General features: G+C 41.7%; 2 long non-coding RNA genes, 1 pseudogene and 1 gene segment (V, D, J or C); 3 read left to right on the top strand and 1 right to left on the bottom strand.

Moving 5' to 3' along the window:
- Positions 1-6875: 6875 nt before the first annotated feature.
- LOC147373633 (T cell receptor beta variable 19-like) lies at positions 6876-7389 on the top strand. The segment is given in 2 exon segments: positions 6876-6924; positions 7058-7389. Coding segments are annotated over 2 exon segments (381 nt in total).
- A 2594-nt stretch (positions 7390-9983) lies between these two features.
- On the top strand, positions 9984-10714 carry LOC147373632 (uncharacterized). 2 transcript variants are annotated; one of them, XR_015163145.1, is made up of 2 exons: positions 9984-10049; positions 10524-10714. It is a non-coding gene; the product is annotated as an uncharacterized LOC147373632 (long non-coding RNA). The 2 variants fall into 2 exon arrangements; XR_015163146.1 differs by having other exon boundaries at positions 9993-10049; positions 10527-10714.
- A 4509-nt stretch (positions 10715-15223) lies between these two features.
- LOC147373631 (uncharacterized) lies at positions 15224-18567 on the bottom strand. The gene is made up of 2 exons (XR_015163140.1): positions 17763-18567; positions 15224-17572 (listed from the first exon to the last, which is right to left on the bottom strand). It is a non-coding gene; the product is annotated as an uncharacterized LOC147373631 (long non-coding RNA).
- Positions 18568-22766: 4199 nt separating this feature from the next.
- On the top strand, positions 22767-23257 carry LOC147373630 (T cell receptor beta variable 16 pseudogene; annotated as a pseudogene).
- Positions 23258-23799: the final 542 nt, after the last annotated feature.

Raw genomic sequence — 23799 nt, 5'->3', positions numbered from 1 at the left:
GACTCAGGATGTATCTCCATTTTTTCTCCCCCACACCTGTGACCACAGGGATTGCTGGGGAAGACATGTCACAACCATCTGGAAGTAACCAAGCATAATTGTGCATGTGGATATGACTGATCCAAGAACACCTGCTTGGAAGGGGCCCCGTGGAACACCCCTGCAAGCCTTAACGTGGATTCTGACTCGAAATGTGTTCCTATCAAAGAAAACAGTGTGTATTTTCTGCAATCTCCCCTGCTGCTGCCAGTTGGCAATAAAGGAGTGTGTCAGAAAGTCTACCACCACAGAAAGTGGTCAGACCCTCTGGTGTACATGGCAGCCCTGATTCAGACCCGTCATCCTGACCTCATTATGAAGAGCATCTTTTTCATATACTAAAGGGTTCTGTTTGGGACCACAAGTGCATGGCTATTGTAGATCAGAACACAACTTGCAGCTTCCCGGTGTGAAGAGCAGACCATTTATTATCGTGGTGAACTGTGTCAAAGAAAATTTTACTCAGACACTTATTACAATGATAAGGCAGGCTTTATTCATTGAAACCACAGCAATGGGGTTTTGTGGTAGGGGAGACAGATTGGGTACAACTCAAATAAACCAAGAAAAGTTTACTTTATAGTCAAGGAGTAGGGAGGCAGAGGGGTTCAGTAGACAGAATTTCTAAGAAGAAACTTCAGGAATAAGGGGAGATACTGGCTAAACTGAGCTACGTGGGTTGTTGAAGACAGGTCAGAATGATCAGACACCACCTTGGGGGATTCGGGGGTGTAGGAATTAGGTTAGATTACAAGGGTATCAGATACTGAGGGTGGGTATTCTGGATAACTGACTTATGAGGGTTTTTGGTAAAATTGGGCTCTTGAGGACTGCCCAAGAACAGGGCCTAGTTCAAGAAGAGAAGGGATTCTTAATGTAGAGAATGGACAGAATTTTAACACATTTGTTGTAAGAAATGAAGGAGAATGATGAGGTGAAGAGACAAAGATGACTCTCAGATTTTAATAGTTACAGGATGTTCAACAAATCCAGGAACCACAGATAAAAGAGAACATTGAGTGAGCAAGTTTAGTTTGGATCGCTTTTGAAATTGTGGTACGTTTGAGGTGTCCACATAGGTATCCTTACAACCGTCCCCTGCCAAGAACCCCTCTCTCTTTCCTTTTTCCAAAGCCAGTGACCTCACCCACTGCTGCCCCACATTTCAAGGCTAACACACACACATGCACACACATGCACATATGCACACATCTGCTAAGACATCCATTGAAGGCACACGTCAGCTCTTTCTCTCCCCACCTTCCCCAGCAGAGGGCAGTATCAGATTTAAAAACCAGTCATCTATTTTAATTTTGTTTTATTACTATCTTCTCTTATCTGAATCTTGTGCATAACAGGAATACTATTCTGGTGCAGTAAAAGCAAGTCCATATTTCCATTTTTACTATTAAGAGGTATAGAGTAACAAACTAGAGTTTCTCTGGGGCTTTATGCATCAAAATAATAAGACATCTAGGAAAAAATTTAACTAATAAAATGAAAGCTATTGACTGAAAAGGACAAAATATCGCTTGAAAGAAATTAAGGAAGGTCTCAATAAATGGAAACCTATCCCAGGATCATGTATTGGAAGAGTTAATATTATTGAGAAGGAAAAACTGAATTCCAAAATTCCAGCTACCTTTCTTGGCCTGGAAATTGACAGTTCAGTTCAATTCAGTTGCTCAGTTGTGTGAGACTCTTTGCAACCCCATGGACTGCAGCATACCAGGCCTCCCTGTCCATCACCAACTCCAGGAGTTTACTCAAACTCATGCCCATTGAGTCAGTGATGCCATCCAACCATCTCATCCTCTGTTTTCCCCTTCTCCTCCTGCCTTCAATCTTTCCCAGCATCAGGGTCTTTTCAAATAAGTCAGTTCTTCACACCATGTGGCCAAAGTAATGGAGCTTCAGCTTCAGCATCAGTTCTTCCAATGAATATTCAGGACTGGTTTCCTTTAGGATGGACTGGTTGGATATCCTTGCAGTCCAAGGAACTCTCAAGAGTCTTCTCCAACACCACAGTTCAAAAGCATCAATTTTTCAGCACTCAACTTTCTTTATAGATCAACTCTCACATCCATACATGACTACTGGAAACACCAAAGCTTGGACTAAATGGACCTTGATTGGCAAAGTAATGTCTCAGCTTTTTAATAGGCTGTCTAGAAATTGACAGGCTGATGCTAAAATTTATATGGAAATTTAAGGTACTAAAATTAGTCAAAACAGTTTGAGAGAAGAAAATTTTCAGATGACTCACATCTCCCCATTTCAAAACTTGCTGCACGACTACAGAAATCAAGACAGTATTGTGCTGGAAACAGGATAAGCACAAAAATCAATATAATTTTTATTAATAATGAAATTACCAAAGTCAATATATTAATAAAATTAATGGCATTAATATAATTCTATTAATAAAATAGAATTGAGAGTCATCTCAAATAAATCAATACATTTATTTGGAATTGACTTTAGATAAGAGTGCTGATGCTGCTGAGTCACGTCAGTCACGTCTGACTCTGTGCGACCCCATAGATGGCAGCCCACCAGGCTCCTCCATCCCTGGGATTTTCCAGGCAAGAACACTGGAGTGGGTTGCCATTTCCTTCTCCAGTTCATGAAAGTGAAAAGTGAAAGTAAAGTTGCTCAGTCACGTCCGACTCTTCGCGACCCCAGGGACTGTAGCCTACCAGGCACCTCCATCCATGGGATATTCCAGACAAGAGTACTGGAGTGGGTTGCCATTGCCTTTTCCAGATAAGAGTGCAAAGGCCATTAAACTAGGAAACAATATTCTTTCTAATGAACGGTGCTAGGAAAACTGGATATCCATGTACAAAACAATACAGTTGCATCCCTTCCTCATACCATATACAAAAATTCACTCAAATGTATCAAAGAGCTAAGTATAAGATCTGAGATTATTCTTAGAAGAAAACAAAGGTGTAAATCTTCATGATGATGGAATAGGCAATGATTTAACTATCACACTAAAAGCACAGGCAGCTAAGAAAAGCTAAGTAGGCTGGAATTCTTTGAACTGAAAAAAAAAAAGAGTTTGTGCTTCAAAGAGCACTCTCAAGAGAGGTAAAGATAACCTCCAAAATGAGAAAACATTTATTAATCATATATCTATGATAAATATATTTTTAAAAAGCTTATATATATATATATTTTAAAAAGCTTTCAACTCAACAATAAAAAAATACTCCAACTTTAAAGTGAGCAAAAGATCTAAATACACATCTCTAAAGAAGATATGTAAGTGGCCAATAAATGTAGCAGATAGTCAGCATCATTAATCATTAAAGAAATGAAATTAAAATCACAGTAAGATGCCATCTCACATCCACTTGGCTGTGATGAAAATGACAGACAACAACAAATTTGGGGGCAGCTGGGGAGGAATTGGGAGCCTCATGCATTGCTGGTGGGAATGGAAAATGGTACAGCCACTGTGTAAAATGTATGGGCAGTTCTTCAAAAGTTAAAGTGGAATTACCATATAACCTAGCAATTTCAACTGAAAGCATGTGTCCATACAAAAACTTTCACGTGTGTGTTCAGGCAGCATTATCTGTAATAGCCAAAAAAGTGAAGAGATAACTCATTTCCCTACTGCCCTAGCAGCCTGAGGATTCCTGGATCTGAAAGCATCCTGAAAGAGTCCCTTCAGGCTAGACGTGTGTGTTCAGAGATGGGCATTTTTGTCAATAGCATTAGTGAACAATTTGGAGTGTTTTCAGGAGAAATGACTGAGCGGATTCTAAGTGGTGATGGCAGCTAAGTTCTGATTGAAGCATATAATTGGGTAAGCCTATGAATACCTCCCACAATAAGAGAGACCCTTTGAAGAAGGCCTTAGGACCCTGCTATTATAAAAGAAGGTCTTGAGCCATGGTTATTTGGACACTAAAAGTTACTATGATCTTATTTATTTTTCGAGGCCTGAAGCATCCTAGATGTACAAGGTACATCTCCTCCAGGGAGCCTGTGCATTCTAAAAGGGAGGGATGGTGTCTAATTCCTTCTTTGCATCTTCTTTCATATAATTATCTACTGTCACAGGGTAGGAAAGGACAAAAGAACAGAAGAAAGGAAGATCCCTCACACACAGGTATTCCATTTGTGATTAAAGAGAATAATACAGATAAATAGAAATGAGACAAAAGGTTTGAGAGGGAGAGTTTATGGTTTTTCTAGTGACTGTTCTTTGTATTACTTAGATCAAAAAAAAAATCAAGTAGGATATCACAGAGAAGAAAATGGATTATGAACCATTAACTAAGTTTCTCTCAAGATGCTTGAAGCCTTGCTTAGCTGAGGTGGACGAAAGAAATGGAGTCAAATCCTTTTCTGTCTCTATTGTTTTTTGGCACAAATTCTGGTCTCCACTTCCCTGCCTCTCAACAAACATACCTAAATATCACATGTGGTCACTCCCTGTACTCAGTAATGGAAAATGGAAAGATGATAGAAGCCAATGAAAGAAAATGGAAGAATTAAAAACAAAAAGTGTGCAGAAGTGGCACAAACTGTTTCAGAAGCTAAGGACCGATAATGAAGCTACTCATCTCTCAACACTATGTCCATACTGAAATATTCTAAACCAGGTTGTGTGCATAATTCAGGGGGGGGGAAAGACTAATCTTGAACCTCAGTTCCATTTAAGTGAGGTAAAAGATTAATTCTGGAGACAATGGGATGCACTGGAAATGGTGACCTCACAGGAAGACCGGCCTCATAGAAGCCAGCTTTGAGCTCTAGCTCCTCAAGCTCATGCAGTAAATACACTTCCTGGTCCTGCCTGCAGACTCCCTTCATGCCCAACCCTGTCATGGGCACCAGCCTACTCAGCTGAGGGGTCATCTGGCTCCTGGAGGCAGTGAGTTTTGAGCTAATGGATCAGCATCACTGGCTTTATCTGTGGGTCAATAGCTGTGTCTCGAATATGCCCTGGACCTCTATGTTGCCCAGAGATGTTCTAAAAGGTATTGACATTCAATGCAAATAATTGCATTTTGGAGTACAAAGCAAAATTCCTATGAACTTTTAAATGAATGCAGGAGACTTCAAACATTTCTGAGCTCCCCTTGCCTTGCTTCATTGGAAGGCACTCACGTCCCCTTCTATTAAAACTCCGTCTCATGCAGTCCCTTCTGCTCTGAGGTCCCATGAATGTTGGCATCACCAGGAACCCAAGACACCTTGTCAGGGGTGAAGAACAGGAGGTAACACTGAGATGCAGCCCAGTGAAAGGACACAGTTAAGTTTACTATCAGCAGCTCCTGGAGGAAGACTTGAAATTCATGATTTACCTTGAGCAACCAAAAAATCATAGATGAGTCAGGAATGCCAATGGAATGCTTTTCTGCTGAATTACCCAAAGAGGGACCCGGTGTCGTGAAGATACAGTTGGTGGAGCTGGAAGACTCTCCAGCGTGTTTCTGTGCCCAGTTCCTAATCCATATCAACGCAGTCATGTCCTTCCACTGCACAAACATTCTCCAGGCCCATCCCAGAAACAGCCGTGGGCTGGGGAAGCTGACATGTCTGATTAGTGAAATTGGCTACAAAGCCTTCCAAGGGATGAAGATGGAGATAGGAGAGGGCTGGAACATGCCAACTGAGGCTCAGGGAAGAAGACTCTGTTACCCCAAAATGGGAACATAATAAGAACAACATCATTTGTCATGGTAAATATGCATTGCCTGATGCTTCTCTTTACTTCATACTCTATTTCGAGTTCTCTACCGCATGCTTTAAATATAGGATTTTATTTAATCACCAAGACAAGCAAAGGCACTATTTTCTTCATTTTCAACATAGGAAAATATTGTTTCAGGAGTTCACTTTTTCTTTCTCAAGCTCAAAAAAATGGGAGGTGGGCTGTGGAGAAACAGAGAAAACAAGGTGTGTTTGGCCAAAAGGGTTGTGCTCGTTATACCAACCTATGTTGCCTCTTATTCTTTCTGGAATTTTCCCTGCCTAGTGCTTGCACAGGTAGGTATGGATGCCAGGATTAGAAATTCTTCAAATGTCTTTGGTACATCCCAGAGATGGTGGGAATAGAGTTGGATAAACTGGTCTGGAATTTAAGAGATGGGTCTGATTCTGAAATAGTATTCTTAGAAACACATCACCTCAGATTTTCATCTCAGTGAATTTTTTTTTTTTTTTATTCTCGTCAAACAAAAAATGTTGGACACCTACAGAACACCGTTTTGTTATCATTTTCTTTGATGAAACAATTGCAGAAAATAAAAAAGCAGATGAACCAACAAGGACCTACTGTACAACACAGGCAACTCTGCTCAGGGCTATGTGGCAGCCTGGATGGGAGGGGTACTTGGGGGAGAATGGATACAAGTATATGTATGGATGAGTCCCTTTGAAAATATAAAACATGGTTAATCAGCTATACTCCATTGCAAAATAAAGTTAAAAACATAAACTCTGTGTTCTTGTGGTACCAGAGCATCTACTGTGCTCCCATTGTGATCAAACCTTCCTTACTGCAAGGAGGAAGGTGGCCAATCACAGTGAGGCTCTGGCCTGGAAATGTGGGGTGGCGCCCACTAGGGCCAGGCAAAATGCAGAGTTTGGGGGAGGGAGGCACAAGGGAGGTGCAAGTGACTCAGATCTCTGTCCTCAGTCGCCTCATCTGCCAGATTAGGGAGACCCTCTTGAATATCTACAGGATCCTGTCCAACCCTCCTTTCTGGGCTTCTGATAGATTCCACACATTCAACCAGGGGAAGCCCCATAGCTAAGTGTCTTTCCTCATCGGTCTGTGCTGGAGGCTACAAGGAGACCCCCTTCCTACTATGGGCAACCAGGTGATCTGCTGCGTGGCCCTTTGTCTCTTTGGAGCAGGTGAGTCCCGGGTTCAGAGAGCAGATTCCCATCCTAAAGACGCTCAGCTCCAGAGCTAAGCCTTTCCCTCACGGCAGCAGCATTGGCTGCCCTCTTGGGCCTTGTTTCCCGAGTTGCTCCCTTTCTCCCATAGGCACCATGGCTGGTGGGGTCACTCAGACCCCTAAATACCTGCTCAAAAAGGAAGGCGGAGCTCTGACCCTGGAATGTGAACAGGATTTTGATTACGACTCAATGTACTGGTACCGACAGGACCCAGGTCTAGGACTGAGGCAGATCTTCTCGCGAGTTGTAAACAATGTTCAGAAAGAAGACATAGCTAAAGGCTACAGCGCCTCTCGTGAAAAGAAGCCTTTCTTTCCTCTTACCGTGACATCAGCACAGAAGAACCAGACGGCTCTGTATCTCTGTGCTGCTAGTAGAGACACAGTGACTCAAAGCCACCTCCTCTCTGCACACAAATGAGTCCTGCTTCCCACCAGGTGACCGGGCTTTTCTGTGTTCAGTATCCTGGGCAGTCAGCTTCTTCCTCCTGAACCAGGCACCCAAAGCAGCTGCTGCAGCAACACACGTCGTGGAATGGCACAATCATGATTCAGCAATCCACTGGGTTGATTCTTACAAATCACACCTATCTACACTAGGGGGCTTCCCAGGTGGCACAGCAGTAAGAATCTGCCTGCCAATGCAGGAAATGCAAAAGATGTGTGTTTGATCCCTGGGTCAGGAAGATCCCCTAAAGAAGGAAATAGCAACCCACTCCAGTATTCTTGCCTAGACAATCCCATGCACAGAAGAGCCTGGCGGGCTACAGTCCATGGGGTTGCAAAGAGCCAGATATGACTTAGCGACTCAATCAACTACTGAAAGGAAACACGTTTCCTCCTTCCAGTGGAAGAATTTATGACCAAAAAAGGCAGATTTTAAAACATCACTTGATTTTAAAACATCCACTGTAAAACTATCGAACTCTTTATTATTTCAGGGTGCCCCTAGCACTAAAAGAACTCTTTGTTAAATGTCATAATGGCCCCCATTCCCATGGCCAAGTTGTAAGAAAGTGACTGTATGAAAGTCAAAAAAGTTAAAGTGTCACTTAATGTTTTCTTAGTGTTAACAAGCCATTGCATCACTTGGAAGAACAATGTCTAGAAAAATAGAATCAAATAACTATAATGTTTCTTGGACACCATACACATAGTTTCTGAATTTAAAAATATACTAGAAAAAATAATGAGTAAATTAGACAAGTCAGAAAACCAGTTTAATTGTATAAAAACTTAAATAGTCCAGAATTCTGAGGAAGTAGAAAAGGATATGTGAGAAAAACCTACTGTCATGGCAGCTCTATTCATGATGACCTCAAGCTGGAAACTCCCAAATGACCATCAGCAACACGGTGAACAAATAGCTGCCCTTAGGAATGGAATAAAATCTAGCAGAAAAGCAAATGTTATTTGTGAAATCATGGATGGATCTCTTCTTGAAAAAGAAGCCAGATCACAGACTGTACAAAGTTAAGACAGCAGCTACATTCTGAGGGTATTTTTATTTCACTTGTAGAGAAGCATGAGGGAGGCTTCTGGGTTATGAAAATGTCCTCTATCTTGATCTGGGTCGTAGTTATATAGATGTACTCATTTGTGAAATTTCACTATGCTGTACACTCAAGGTTTGTGTAGTCTATTATATGTGGAATTTATATCTCATTTTAAAAGCTTAGAAAAACAACAGTAACAACAGCCACCTCAAAATGTAGTGACTTTAACATATATTATCTCTCATGGTTCTGTGGGCTGAGTGGGCCTGGCTGGGCAGTCCGCATTTGGGGCCGCTCATGCGACTGGATGGACGTGAGTCTGAGTGAACTCCGGGAGTTGGTGATGGACAGGGAGGCCTGGCGTGCTATGATTCATGGGGTCGCAAAGACTTGGACACGACTGAGCGACTGAACTGAACTGAACTGAGGCGGTCATGGTCAGATGGTCCCTGAGGCGGGAGACGCCTGAGGCTCCAGTCGCCTGCACATCCAAGATGGCGTCTTCCCGCACGTGGCTGACCCCTGCCCTGGGGTGCCTGGGACAGCTGTGCACCAGCCTAGCACGTCTGTCTTTCTACCCTCAGCCCCTCAATGTGGCTAGGTGGGGTTCCTTGCAGAATGGTGGCCTCGGGGTAGTGAAAATGATTATCTCGTGGCTGGCTTCCCCTAGAGTGAGCACTCGAGAGACCCTGGAGGGATATAAGGTTACTTGTGACCCAGCTTTAAAAATCATAGCATCACTTCTACCGCATTCAGGCTATTATAAAGAGATGTGTGTTTATATAATACATAGATATGTTTAGTATTCAGTCCATTATATGAGGGGACTGGCATAATATACTCATGAAATAAATACTTCATTGATTAGATGAGGACGTGTTTTTTTTTTCAATGTAAAGAAGCATTGAGCTTCTAGCCTGGTAGTTCTTATGTTCATCTATGGTTCTAGTGATTAACAGGCATGAGTTGTCTTGATTACTTTGAGGATACGTTACAGAAGTAAAGAATTAACAATGTCATTTACCACACAAATATAGCCATTTCCTTACATAAGACTAGGAAACTACTATCATTTCAATGATCTAGGCCTCAGTTTCTGTCCTATAACATTGAGAGTTGGGTTAGAATATCTCTGAGTTCTTCCAGCAATGTTTGAATGGTTCTTTTATGGAAAAGGGCTTCCCTGGCGCCTCAGACAGTAAAGAATTTGCCTGCAATGCAGGAGACCCAGGTTCACTCCCTGGGTTGGGAAGATCCCCTGGAGAAGGGCATGGCTATCCACTCCAGTATTCTTGCCTGGAGAATCCTATCGACAGAGGAGCCTGATGGGCTATAGTTCCAGAGGTCACAAAGAGTTGGACATGACTGAGTGACTTTCACTTTCACTTGATTGAAAGAGGGGCGGATCCTGCATCGGTGATAATGATGACCACCAGGGGGCAGACTGGAGCATCCTTAGAATTATGCAGACAGCCCTCCTTCTAGGGGTGGAGAAAGAAAGGGCAAGGTCATATCTTTCTGCTGAGAGGTGTGGTGTGAGGCCAGTTCCTGAAGATGCTGGTGCTTCTGCTGCTTCTGGGACCCAGTACGAGCCTTATTAGCTAAGTAGCTTGGTCAAGTGTGTGTGTGTGTGTGTTGGCATGTGTGAAGTGATAGGGATTGTGGACTTTTATAATTTTTGAAGTTTTTTTGGCTGTTTGGTTTGTGGGATCTTAGTTCCCCCACCAGGCATTGAACCTGGTCCCTGGCAGTGAGAACACTGAATCCTAACTGCTGGACCACCAGGGAGTTCCTTAAGACTGTGGATTTTTTTACACTGAACAAAATGAGAGGGGACATTCCATCCTATTTGGAGGTGTAAAGGGTAAGGTGAGGAGCCACCAGTCAGGAGAGATGGGGGATGAGAAGCCTAAGAATTAGGACAAGATGATTTCACATAACAGACAGGGTTCCCTTGGAGCCGGGAGAAAGGTGAGCGAATGAGCAAGGCTGTGGTTTTCTGCCTATGGTCATGTCTTCCTGTCCTGCTGGGCTCTCATCTCCTTGACCTCTGTCTCAGCAGGCTCTGGGCTTGGCGCTCTCGTCTCTCAGCAGCCCCGCAGGGCTGTTAGTAAGAGTGGAGCCTCTGTGACCATCGAGTGCCGTGCAGTGGACTTTCAAGCTACAACTGTGTTCTGGTACCGTCAGTTCCCAAAACGAGGCCTCGTGCTGATGGCAACTTCTAATGCGGGCAGTGATGCCACATACGAACAAGGTTATAACAAGGACAAGTTTCCCATCAGTCAGCCAGACCGAACATTTTCATCTCTGACGGTGACACGTGTGGATCCTGCAGACAGCAGCCTCTACTTCTGCGGTGCTAGAGACACAGCGCTGGGCCGAGATCAGAGACCCAGACAAGAATCTTGGTAGCAACCCCCTTCCCACCCCACTGAACCATGGGGCCCTGTGGAAGGAGGTGTGGAGAGAGAAAAGCCACAGCCTCTCTGACTGAGTCATCTGTGGCTGTGTGTGTAGAGAGAGAAACGGAGAGAAAAATATCTGAGTAGAGAGCGGGGGGAAGGTATGGTGCTTGAGAACTAGCCATATGGAAATGGAGCTAGGCCTGTAAATGGCCAACCAACCTGGAAAGTTCCCTGGGCTGAAAAGTATAAAATCTGGATTTTTTTTTCTGATTCTCCCATATGATAATCATAAGTTCTTAGATAAATTGACACATAATCCTATAGGTAGATCCCAAAAGGCTTGTATAAAGCAATGAATACTTCTATAATGGGCTTCCCTGGTGGCTCAGACAGTAAGGAATCCATCTGCAATGCAGGAGACGGAAGTCTGATCCATCCCTGGGTTGAGAAGTTCCCCTGGCGAAGGGAATGGCAACCCAATCCAGTATCTTGCCTGGAAAATTCCGTGGACAGAGGAGCCTGGCAGGCTAGTCCAGGGGATCACAAAGAGTCAGACATGACTGAGTGACTAACACTTTTATAATAAACACTGGAGTTTTTTCCTCCAAGAAAATTCAGCACTGTCTTGTCACCATCCTAGACTTTCAAGACAAATGGAATCATTAGGCAGCCAAGTAGAGATGTTCACTCATGAAAGAATTCAGGGATGTGCTATATACAGTATTGAGGTTGATGAAAGAACAAGGTAGGACTGGAAGGGGCAACCCTCTACACCCAAGTACAGAGCATGCGCAGAACCTTCACAAAGGGATCAGAGGGAGGAGAAGACAGAAAGGATAAATAAGAAAGACTTCAGACAACAAGGCTTGTCTCAAAACTAGAAAGTTCTGTCAGAAGCCACAAGCTAGTAGGTGAAGCACTGAGTTTAAACCCCTGAAAAATCCTTTTCTAGGAAAAGGAAAAATCACACATTGACCGTAAACCTTGTATCAGTTCAGTTCAGTTGCTCAGTCATGCCCGACTCCTTGCGACCCCATGAATCGCAGCACGCCAGGCCTCCCTGTCCATCACCAACTCCCAGAGTTCACTCAGCCTCACATCCATAGAGTCAGTAATGCTATCCAGCCATCTCATCCTCTGTTGTCCCCTTGTCCTCCTGCCCCCAATCCCTCCCAGCATCAGAGTCTTTTCCAATGAGTCAACTCTTCACATGAGGTGGCCAAAGTACTGGAGTTTCAGCTTCAGCATCATTCCCTCCAAAGAAATCACAGGGCTGATCTCCTCCAGAATGGACTGGTTGGATCTCCTTGCATAGCCCAGGAAAAATAAGCAAAAATATTAACATACACTTTGGAGAAGAAACATCTGTAATCAATAAACATTGATTTCCTGGTGATCAAGAAACATGGAGAAAGACACAATTATATGTAAATTGATATCCATTTGATTAGCAAAATATAAAAAGCCTAGAAATAAAGAGTGTTAGAGAGAGTCTTTCAAATTGTGGTGCTAAAGAAGACTCTTGAGAGTCCTTTGAACTACAAGGAGACCCAACCAGTCTAGCCTAAAGGAAATCAGTTCTGAATATTCATTGAAAGGACAGATGCTGACGCTGAAGCTCCAATATTTTGACCACCTGGGGTGAAGAGCTGACTCGTTGGAAAGACCCTTAGGCTGGGAAAGACTGAGAGCAAGAGGAGAAGGGGGCAACAGAAGATGAGATGGGTGGATGGCACCAGCAACTCAGTGCACCCAAGTTTAAGCAAACTCAGCAAGATAGTGATAGACAGGGAAGCCTGGTGTGCTGCAGTCCAAGGGGTCACAAAAGTCTTGGACATGACTTAGTGACTAAACAACAACAGCATGCGTGTGAGATCAAAAAGGACAGACAATGAAAGAAACAACCGTAGGGGTATTGAAGCTAGGACGATGATGGTGGCAGTGCTAGAGATACAGGGAAATGAGAGTTTTAAAACATAATTAGGAAATGAAATCAAGACCTGGGTAACTGATTCATCACGAGAGGCAATAGATGGAGAGGAAGCTTTTGACTACAAGTCAGATGAATCAGGAGGACCAAGTGGGAAGAAGATCATGATTTTCTTGATATTGGGGATGCTCTGGGACAGAAATCTCACCAGAAATATGCAGAAAGCAGTGGCACGTAGGAGTCAGGGGCTCAAAAAATGGACCTGGGTGAAGGTAAAAATTTGGGACAATTTCCATAATTGGAAGAGTGAAAGTGCCTTCTTGATCCCTTGATGACAGAATATACAAAGAAAAGATCAAAGGACTGAGGACAGAGATCTGAGGAGCCCACTCACCTTGAATGTGGCCCTAAGAGATTAAATTTAATCAACTGATCAATAACACCAATCAGTACTGGATCAGTGACTGTGTAACTAAGTACTAGTAGCAAGTCTCTGCAGTACTCCAGCAGGTCACCACACACATGGCTGCATGTTTCCTGGTCCTGATGATTCTTGGGGTGTCTGGCTGCCACTGTGCAGCATAGAGAGACTCCCCACTCGCCACACAGGAGGTGAAGACCGCCTGAGACCAGAGGGCCTGTGAGAAGTGTGCCCCTCTGACCATCTAGTCAGTCAGTCAGTCAGAGTTATCAGGGCTTCCCTTTGGCAAAGAATCCTCCAGCAACGCAGGAAACTCCGGTTTAACTCCTAGGTCGGGAAGATCCACTGGAGAAGGGATAGGCTACCCACTCCAGTATTCTTGGGCTTCCCTTATGGCTCATCTGGTAAGGAATCTGCCTGCAAAACGGGAGGCCTGGTTCGGTCCCTTGGTTGGGAAGATCCCCTGAAGAAGGGAAAAGCTACCCACTCCAGTATTCTGGCTTGAAGAATCCCATGGACTGTATGGTGGTTGGGATTGCAGAGTCGGACATGACTGAGTGACTTTCACTTGAGCACTAGGGGGTGCTCATAGCAGCACCAACCTTCCTTCATTTGAGAAGTTGTCTGATACTTCTGGAAACTCAGGTGAGATCTTTGAGGTAGTGGTTGTGAAAGCATGAGTAAGGATTAATCAGATCCATTGCACCTGCCTTCACTAATCAAGGTCGTTTTAAGACTTGCTTGGCCTCCACGTGGCATGTATCCTGAATAAGAGGTTTGCCTGAGTTATTTTCCAGGAAACTGCCTGTAGTGCAGCAGAGCCCAGAGTCAGCTGTGTCTAGTTTGAGCCAAACTGGTTGAGACTGGTTAGAACCAGTGACCCTCCTCCTAGGGAAGCACAGGTGTCTGCCTGGGGACCTTCTGACCTCAGAGGATCCAAGACTCCATTCTCAGATCTTGCTGAGCACTTCTGTGGTGAACGGGCAGAGGCTACAGCTCATTTACCCCAGCAGAGAAGGACAACGCATGCACATTTGTTCAGTCCCAAGCTTCCCAAGTGCCCCAGGCTCCCCATGTACACGTGCTCAGTAGCTAACTCGTGCCCGACACTTTGCGACCCCATGGATGTAGCCAGTCAGGCTCCTCTGTTCATGGGATTCTCCAGGCAAGAATACTGAAGTGGGTTGCCATGTCCTTCTCCAGGGGATCATCCCAATCCAGGGATTGAACCCGCATCCCTTGCAGTGGCGGGGTGGATTTCTTTACCACTGAGCCACCAGGGAAGCCCGTATCTCAGACCTTCAGGTCATGCTTCATTCGTGACAGTCTAAATGCCCTGTGCCCCTTGCCTTTGCGGAGGCGGATTTGAGGTCTTGTTTTCCCTGGTGGCTCAGTGGTAAAGAACCCACAGGCCAATGCAGGAGACATGGTTTCCATCCCTGGGTCGGGCAGATGCCCTGGAGAAATAAACGACAACCCACTCTAGTATTCTTGCCAGGAGAATCCCATGGACAGAAGAGCCTGGAGGGCTACAGTTCATGGGTCGCAGAGTCAGCCCAACGGCGTAGGAGGGCGGGGATACTCTTGCTTGGCTGGCTTGAGAAGAAGCCCTTACTTTGCTGCAAACATCAGAGTCTCAGCAGTTTGGCTCCTTGTACTTAGGGCAAAATGAACCTGCTAACAGTTGGGAGAATGATTTGCAGTTATCCTGGGATGACAATAGGTCTTGAAAACAGCAGGATCTAATTCTACACTTCCTAATCCCCAGAGCATGTAGCACAGTCTACAGTACCAGTAGTTGTTCTGGTCACACGTCATTGATAAGTAAGTCAATGAAGGTCATCACTAGTTCTGTTTCACATTGTGTTGAATTTCCAGCCTGGCAAAACAAGAAAATGAAAAAAGAAGGGGGAAAGAGTGATTATAGACGGATGACAAGTTTAGAAGGCGCAAAGGAATCTAAAGAAGCATTGCATTATTTATAATAACACTTAATAAGTTAATGAAAATTAACATAAAGTCAGTTTATTCCCATACACTAGCAATAGATTTTTAAAGAGATATCATTTAGTAACAGAAAACATAAAAGATAATACACCTAAATCTATACAAAGATAAAGAATTCAGAAATTTATTAAATTTTAGAGGAAGGCATTTGAAAATCTGAAATAACTGAAGTTACATGCCGTGATCATGAATAAGTTAAACCAGTACCAAAATTATTCCAATTTCAGCACTATCATCTATGTATTCACTATAGCACTAAACAAAGTCAAAACAGGAATCTCATGAAATTTGACAAAATAGTCATAATTTAAGTGGGAAAAAGAGGAGAGAATACTGAAGATAATATTAAAGAACTACAAAGTGATGTGAATTTGCAATCTAATCATCAAATTATAATTTCGTATAACTAAGTGGACAAATGGAAAATCATAAATTTAAAATAGCACCGTGCATATATAGGCACTTAATATACGGTAAAGCCACCACTGCAGGTATGTAGGGGAGTAATGCAATATACAGGTTCTTCTGGGACAAGTAGTTCTCCACAGGAAGAAAAATTAATCTAAACTCTTTCTCACTACATATGCAAAAAAAAAACACAAAATTCTAAAAGGATTAAATGCTGAACTGCAACATTTAAATTATTAACTATTTGGTAAATATAGGAATATATTTTTATGAACTTTAGTTATGGAAACATTGCTTATAAAGAATTAAAGAATGCACACCTTCCCCCCAAAAAAGAATGATAGACTTTACTAAATAAGAAATATCAACAAAAAATTTACAAAGAGTTAAAACACAAGTCACGAATTGAAAAGATATTAGCATACATGTAAATGACAAAGTTTAGTATCTGAGATATATGAAGAACTGTTACAAATAAATGCTAGTTAATCTACCAAAAGTATGAGAAAAGAGCAATGTTCAGAAAAACCAGTGGCCTATAAATGTATTACTTTAGAATATCAATCTCCTTCGCAGTCATAAAAATGCAAGCTAAAGCTATAGTGAGATACCACTTTAACCTAACAGACTGACAAAATTAAAAGAACAGTACATGCCAATGTACTAGATGCTAGAAGAGGAACATTTGAATGTAGTTCATAAACTGTTGTGGGACTATTTATTTGCTTAATTAATTTGGAAACCATTTTGTCTTGCTATGTAAAATAGACGTGGTGACCCTAAGGCTCAATTTTTACAATCCCAGGTATACAGAAACTTTACACTTAAGTATGTAAAGAATTGTGTAAGAATACACTCCTATTTGTCGTAGCATTAAAATCTGGGTGAGAAAAAAAACAACAACGAGGGTGCATGAGGTTAAATGGATAATAGATTCTGACAAACTAGTAAGTAATCCTACATATTAGTGAAACTGATTTATCTAAAACTACATGAGACAACATGATTTAATATCATAGGCATATGTTGAATGAAAAGAGCATGGCCAAGAAAAAGAACTCCCTCAAAAACACTTAAAAGCCAGACAACACTGATTAATACAAAATTTTCAGATTCTTACATAAATGAGAAAAACTGTAATGAAAAGCAAGTGAATAAAAATATGAATTTCAGGAGTGTAGTTACATGGACATGGTAGAAAAACAACCATGAAGTCTATAAAAATAACACAGGGGCTTAAACATTCTTAGTGCTAATCTAACTCCTAAGCTGATTGATTCAAACAAGAGGATTCCCTTTATTTTTTTCCCTAAATGCATTGCATATTCATCATAAATATTATTTTGCATAAGTTCAACATTTAACTCTTTAATTTAAAGAGGCAGATATATGATTTTTTAAGTGCAGTGGAAACTATGATTGATAACAGCAAGCTGTTCTGTCTGAGAGGGAAGGGAAAAGGCAAATCTACAAGGTAAAAAAGGAAATAAATTGTTAATATGCAAATAACTTTTATTTTTAAAGAAATAGTGAAAGAGCAGAATCAGGAGAAAGAAAATTAAAGCAGTTTGAAATCCACACCAGTTGTTTAACCAGCTTTCTCTGCCCTCCCAGGCTGTGCAACGTTAGTCTCATTTTCTATATGATGACCACGAAAAGTAATCACGTCACAAGCAGGTGCTGAAGGGGGATGAGGAGCCTTAGAGAAAAAGTCGCTGCCCTGCTTTCTCCCTGAGCCAGCCATGTGCTTCAGCCTTCTGTGCTGTGCGGCTTTTTGTTTTCTTTTGGGGAGCAGGTGAGGTGAACTTATTGGATTCCAGTTTCAGGACATTCTCCTGTGGCAGCAAAATCAGGCTTTCTCCTGGGCTTTCACTGTACTTTCTCTCTCTTTCCTTACAGGCTCCATGGACACTGAGGTCACCCAGAGTCCCAGTCATCTGGTCAAAGGAAAAGAATAGAAAGCAAAGATGGATTGTGTCCCCATAAAAGGACACTCTTACGTTTACTGGTATCGCAAGAAGCTGGAAGAAGCATTAGAATTTTTGGTTTACTTTCATAAGCAAGACATTGTGGAAGATACAGCCATGTTCAAACAGCGATTTTCAGCTGAGTGCCCCCAAAACTCACCCTGCAGCCTGGAAATCAACTCCACCGAGGCAGCGGACTCGGCTCTGTATTTCTGTGCCAGCAGCCAGTCCACAGTGCTGCATGTCAGCTCTTCTTAGAGCACAAACTCACCGTGGACCCAGCTCAGGAAATCAGTGGTGTCCTACGAGGGTAGGAATTAACAGAAACCCACCTTGAAAGAGCATAAAGCAGAAGGAAAAATCTGTAAATGGCCACACAGGATGAGCAGAAGGGGAGGTGGAAAACAGCTGGTGGGAACACAAACCCAAGGGTGGGGCAGGAAGTTGTAAGGGGTCTCAGATTCCCCAGCTGGCAGGGTATCTGGCAAAGGAGACACAGGATGTGACCTTGATGGGTTCCTAACAATCTTTATTAAAATATGCAGTTCTGAGCTTTTTATCTGGCAAAGCTGTGCCTTCAGGACTAAGGATAATCGGCAGGTCATCTGTCTTCCCCGGGCACCCTAATCACCCGGCTCTGCACATTCATGGATCCAGACCCAGAGACTCCTCAGGGTTCATCACCGCTTCTCTCAGCTGTCCCTGCCAGAGAAACTGAGCAAGAAACTCAGCAACTCCCTTCATCCAGATTCCTGCAATCGTGCAACTTTTAAAAGCATCTTTGAGGCCTAACATACCCACAACAAAATACACCCATTTTAGGCACATACTGATGTATTTTCACAAGTTTTTACACCCATGTAACCAGCATGACAATCAAGACACAAAACGTTTCCCCCTTCCCAAAACATCCCCCATGGCATTTTACTGAGGTCCTTTTAACTTCTCTCACCATTGCTTTGTATATTTTCTTTATCAATCATGTTCTGCACATATTTTGTTTAATTTTTCTTAGTTTTTCCTGAAATTGTTTTAAGAGATATATTATGAATGTACTTTTTAATACTCATAAGGAATTTATTTATTAAAATATTTTCTGCAAAAACTTTATATTTTCGTACTTCGATTTAGTCTTTACATTTCTCAGTTGATGTCTCAACCTCAGTATAGAGGTTTACAGAAAGGACCTTTTCCAGAAGTTCGTGTTTACCAGCAACCAAAACTGAGATCACAAAAGTAGCCTCATTTTCTGTGTGCCCAACTGTTAGGACTGCTCTGCTTTAAAGGAAAAGAGACTAAATCAAACATATTGTTAAAGTTAAGAAGAAATATATTTTGCTTATGAAAATAAGCTGGAGAGTTAAGAATAATTAAGGGGAATATTTGACAAAGCACATGATTTGCAAAGAAAAATGTGGATGCTGCCTCTCTGTTGGTCAAGCCTGTGAATATATTTCTTATTTTTCCTATCAGCCAGTTCCGCAATTAATATTGTTAAAAGGTCTGTACTACAGATTTACTGCAGTCTCTGTCAAAGTGCCTATGAACAGAACTAAAACAAATAGTTGTAAAATTGGTATGAAACCACATGAGGTCCCAGATAGTGAAAGCAATCAAGAGAAAAAAGAACAAAGCTAGAGATAGTACAATCTCTGATGTCAGTGAATGCTCAAAGCTGTAATAATCAAAACAGAATGGAACGGGTGCAAAAATGGACACAGAACAGACAGCCCAGAAATAAACACAGGCTTGTATGGTCAGTTCAACTACGGCAAAGAATGCAGGAATATACAGTTTGGAAACAACTTCCTCCTCAATAAGCAGTACTAGTGAAACTGGACAACTACATAACAGAATGAAGTTAGGACATTTCCTCACCCCACACACAAATATAAACTCAAAATGGATTAAAGACCAACGTGTAAGGCCGGAAACCATAAAACTCCCAGAAGAAAACCCAGGCAGAACATTCTTTGACATCTGTTGTAGCAGTGTTTCTTTTGATCTGTCTCTACAAAGAAAAGAAACAAAAGCAAAAATAAACAAACAGGACCTAATCAAGATTAAAACCTTCTCACAGAAAAAAAGAAGAGACAAAAAAAGTTGTCGAAACAAAAATCCAACCTGATGAATGGAAGAAAATGTTTGCAAAAAATAACACCAGTAAAGCATTAATATCCAACATATCTAAAGAGTTAAGGCAATTCAATTTAAAAAACACAAAAGAACCCAATTACAAATTGGGCATAAGATCTCTCATCTCCTTGCTTGGTTGCCTTGCAAACAAACCTCTTCTTGCTCCAAACATGGGCATCTAGTGTTTTGTCTTCCTGTGGGTCAGCCAAGATGAACCTGGTCCAGCAGCATTGGGGATAATGATGCAGATATCCTGGCATGCCAGTAACTCCTTTAATAGTAAGATCTAATGTTACACTTTGTAACCCCCATAGCATCTACCACATATCCAGTGTCTGTATGTCTACATCAAATATAGCTGATGAATAAGTAAATGAATGTGACCACAATTTCTAGTCAAGACTGTGCTGAATTTCAAACCAGCAGAACAAGAGAAAAAGAGTGCGAATAAGAAAAGGAGGAAAAAAAGTGATTAAAGACAGATGGCAAATTTAGAAGAACCAAAGGAATCTAGAGAAGTATTGCATTATTAACAACAACAAATTTAATAAGTACTGAATTTAACATGAATATAAAAAGTCAGTTTATTTCTATATTCTGGCAACAAACAGTTTAAAATATTTTTAGGGAGAGACCATTTACAAATGTTAAAATCACATAAAATACATAAAAACAAATTGATTAGGTAAATGAGATTTTAATACAGAAAAATATTAAATCTTGAAGGAAAACATTTTAAAAATCTGAAATAAGTGAAGATTTATACCATGATCATGAAAAAAATTAAACCCGTAGTGTTTCTGCACTATTATCTATGAATTCAATGCAGCACAAAACAAAATCACAATAGGTATTTTCATGAAATTTGATGAAAGTAAACTGAAGTTTATGTGGAATAAAGAGAATAGAGAAGATAATATTGAACAAGTAGAAAACGAGGTGGTTCCTCTTTGAATCACCACACCATTTCCTAATTTAGGACAATGAAAAAGGCATATGAATTTACAAACAGAAAATCATAGATTTGAAAGGGCAGCATGCTTATGTAGGCATATTATATATGATAGAGCCATCACTGCATGTATGCAGAGGAGTAAGGCACTACACAAAACGTTCTTCTGGGACAAGTTGTTATAAAAGATTTTAAAAACTAAAATTCCATACATTATAAAAGAATTAAATGCTTCAGTGCCACATTCAAAATGTCAGCGGTTTGATAAATAACTTGTGAATTTATCTTTATGACCTTGGAATATGAAAGCGTTGCTTATAAAGACTTAAATGTGTACACTCCATAACAAGAATGTAGACCCAACTAAATTAGAAATATCAATAAAAAACACTGCAGCACTCTCCTGGGGTCCGTTGGCTAAGACTTGGTATTCTCAGTGCAGGGGGCCCAGGTTCCATCCCTGGCCAGGGAACTAGACCCCACAGGCTGCAACAGCGAGCCTGTGTGCCACAGCCAAGACCCTGAGCAGCCAAAGAGATACATAAACGTATTTTTTAAAAATTACAAAGAGTGAAACACAAACCACAAAATCAAAAGGTATTAGTAACAAATGTAACTGACAAAATTTGGTAACCAGAATATGTAAGGAACTGTTACAAATAAGTAATAGCTGCTGCTGCTGCTGCTACTAAGTCACTTCAGTCGTGTCCGACTCTGTGTGACCCCATAGACGGCAGCCCACCAGGCTCCCCCGTCCCTGGGATTCTCCAGGCAGGAACACTGGAGTGGGGTGCCATTTCCTTCTCCAATGCATGAAAGTGAAAAATGAACATGAAATCACTCAGTCGTGTCCGACTTCACGACTCCATGGACTGCAGCCTACAGAAAACACTAGTGGCCTATAAACAGAAAAAAATATATTCAACCTCCTTAACAATCATAAAAAGTGCAAACTAAGACTATAGTCAGATACCATTTTATCCTAATAGACTGGCAAAAGAATTGTGCCAATTGAGTCCTAGATGTGTAACACTAGAAAACACACAATAAAATGTTCTTGAGATGATTTGAGTTAATTAACTTGGAAAGCATTTTGTCTTAGTATGTAAAGTTAACGTGGTGACCCTAAGGCTCAATTTTTATATTTCCAGGTATAGAGAAATCTTACAACTCGGTTTATAAAGAAAGGTATGAGAATGTAGTCCTGTTTATACTAGTACCAAAACCTAGAGGAAAAAACTACTGTGAATAAATTCGAGAATGGATAATAAATTCTGACAAACTAATACATGGAATTCTAGTTATTAATGAAATTGAATTATCTAAAATTATGTGCAAAACATGAATTATTGGCACAGACACACTATTGAATAAAAAAAGAACATTACCGGAACAAAGTATAAACAGAATGAACCCCTTAGATAATTTTCAAAGACATAAAACACTGATGAATAAATAATTTACAGATTCTTACATAAATCTAAAAGTGATAATAGAAAGTGAGTAAAAATTTGAACTTCGGGATTATGGTTACCTAGACCTGGTAGAAAAGAATGGTAGAATCCAGAAAAACAACAAGGACTTAAAAATTCTCTGGGAAAATCTACCTCCCAAACTGATTGCTTCAGGCAAGATCATTCATTTTATTATTTGACTAGATCTATTGCAGGTGCATCACAAGTATTTCTTTTGTATAGTTCAAAATTTGGTTTGCTAACATAAAGTAGCTGCTATCCCACTTTGTAAGTGCAGTAGAAGTTATGATTGACATACTGCAAGTTATATGGTTCATTGTCTGAGACGGAAGGGAGGAGGAGAGGGGGCAAATGGACACATTTAAAAAGCAAATAAATTATTCATGAGAAATGATTTTTACATTTAAAGAAGCGACGGAAGAGCAGAATCAGGAAACAGAAAGTTAAAGCAGGTTGGAATGCACACTGATTATTTCACAGGTTTCCTTGTCCTGTCAGCCTATGAAATATTATAGTCTCAGGTACCCGGGAACTGTGAGGACCACAGGAAGTGACCACGTCACCAGGAAGTGCTGAAGGGGGATGAGGGGCCTGAGAGGAAATGCCGCTGCCCTGCTTTCTCCTGGAGTCAGCCATGAGCCTCAGCTTCCTGTGCTGGGTGGCTCTTTTTCACTGGGGAGCAGGTGAGGCAAATGTATTGGACTTTCTCCTATGGCTGCCAAATCAGGCTCCCTCTACGGCTTTTTGTGAACTTTCTCTTTCCTTACAGGCTCCATGGACACTGAGGTCACCCAGAGTCCAGGTCATCTGGTCAAAGGAAAAGACCAGAAAGCAAAGATGGATTGTGTCCCCATTAAAGGACACGCTTCTGTTTACTGGTATCTCAAGAAGCTGGAATCATTTGAGTTTTTGGTTTATTTGCGGAATGGAAAAATTACAGAAGATACAGCCATGTTCAAACAGCGATTTTCAGCTGAGTGCCCCCAAAACTCACCCTGCAGCCTGGAAATCAACTCCACCGAGGCAGCGGACTCGGCTCTGTATTTCTGTGCCAGTAGCCAGTCCACAGTGCTGCACGTCAGCTCTTCTTAGAACACAAACTCACCGTGCACCCAGCTCAGGAGATCAGTGGTGTTGTACGAGGGTAGGAATTAACAGAAACCCACCTTGAAAGAGCATAAAGCAGAAGGAAAAGCCTGTAAATGGCCACACAGGATGAGCAGAAGGGGAGGTGGAAAATAGCTGGTGGGAACACAAACCCAAGGAAGAGGAAGGAAGCTGTGAGGGGTCTCAGATTCCCCAGTCTGCAGAATATCTGGCAAAGGGGACACAGGATGTGACCTTGATGGGTTTCTAACTGTCTTTATTAAACATGCAGTTCCGTGCTTTTCATCTGGCAAAGCTGTGGCTTCAGACATAGGGATAATCTGCAAGTCACCTGTATTCCGTGGGGACCTTGATCACCTGGCTCAGCACATTCATTGCTCCAGACCCAGAGACTCCTCAGGGTTGGTTCATGGCTGCTTCTCATCTGTCCCTGACAGAGCAACTGAGCAGAAAAATCAGCATCTCTCTTCAACCAGATTCCTGCAATCATGCAACTTTTAAAAGCAACTTTGAGGCATAACATACCA

Source organism: Bos grunniens, chromosome 4, assembly GCF_055505025.1.
Source record: "Bos grunniens cultivar Pamir isolate PY7600 chromosome 4, Bosgru_T2T1.0, whole genome shotgun sequence".
Classification (NCBI taxonomy): domain Eukaryota; kingdom Metazoa; phylum Chordata; class Mammalia; order Artiodactyla; family Bovidae; genus Bos; species Bos grunniens.
The sequence above is the reverse complement of the archived record's forward strand: the minus strand, read 5'-3'. Positions and strand labels throughout refer to the sequence as shown.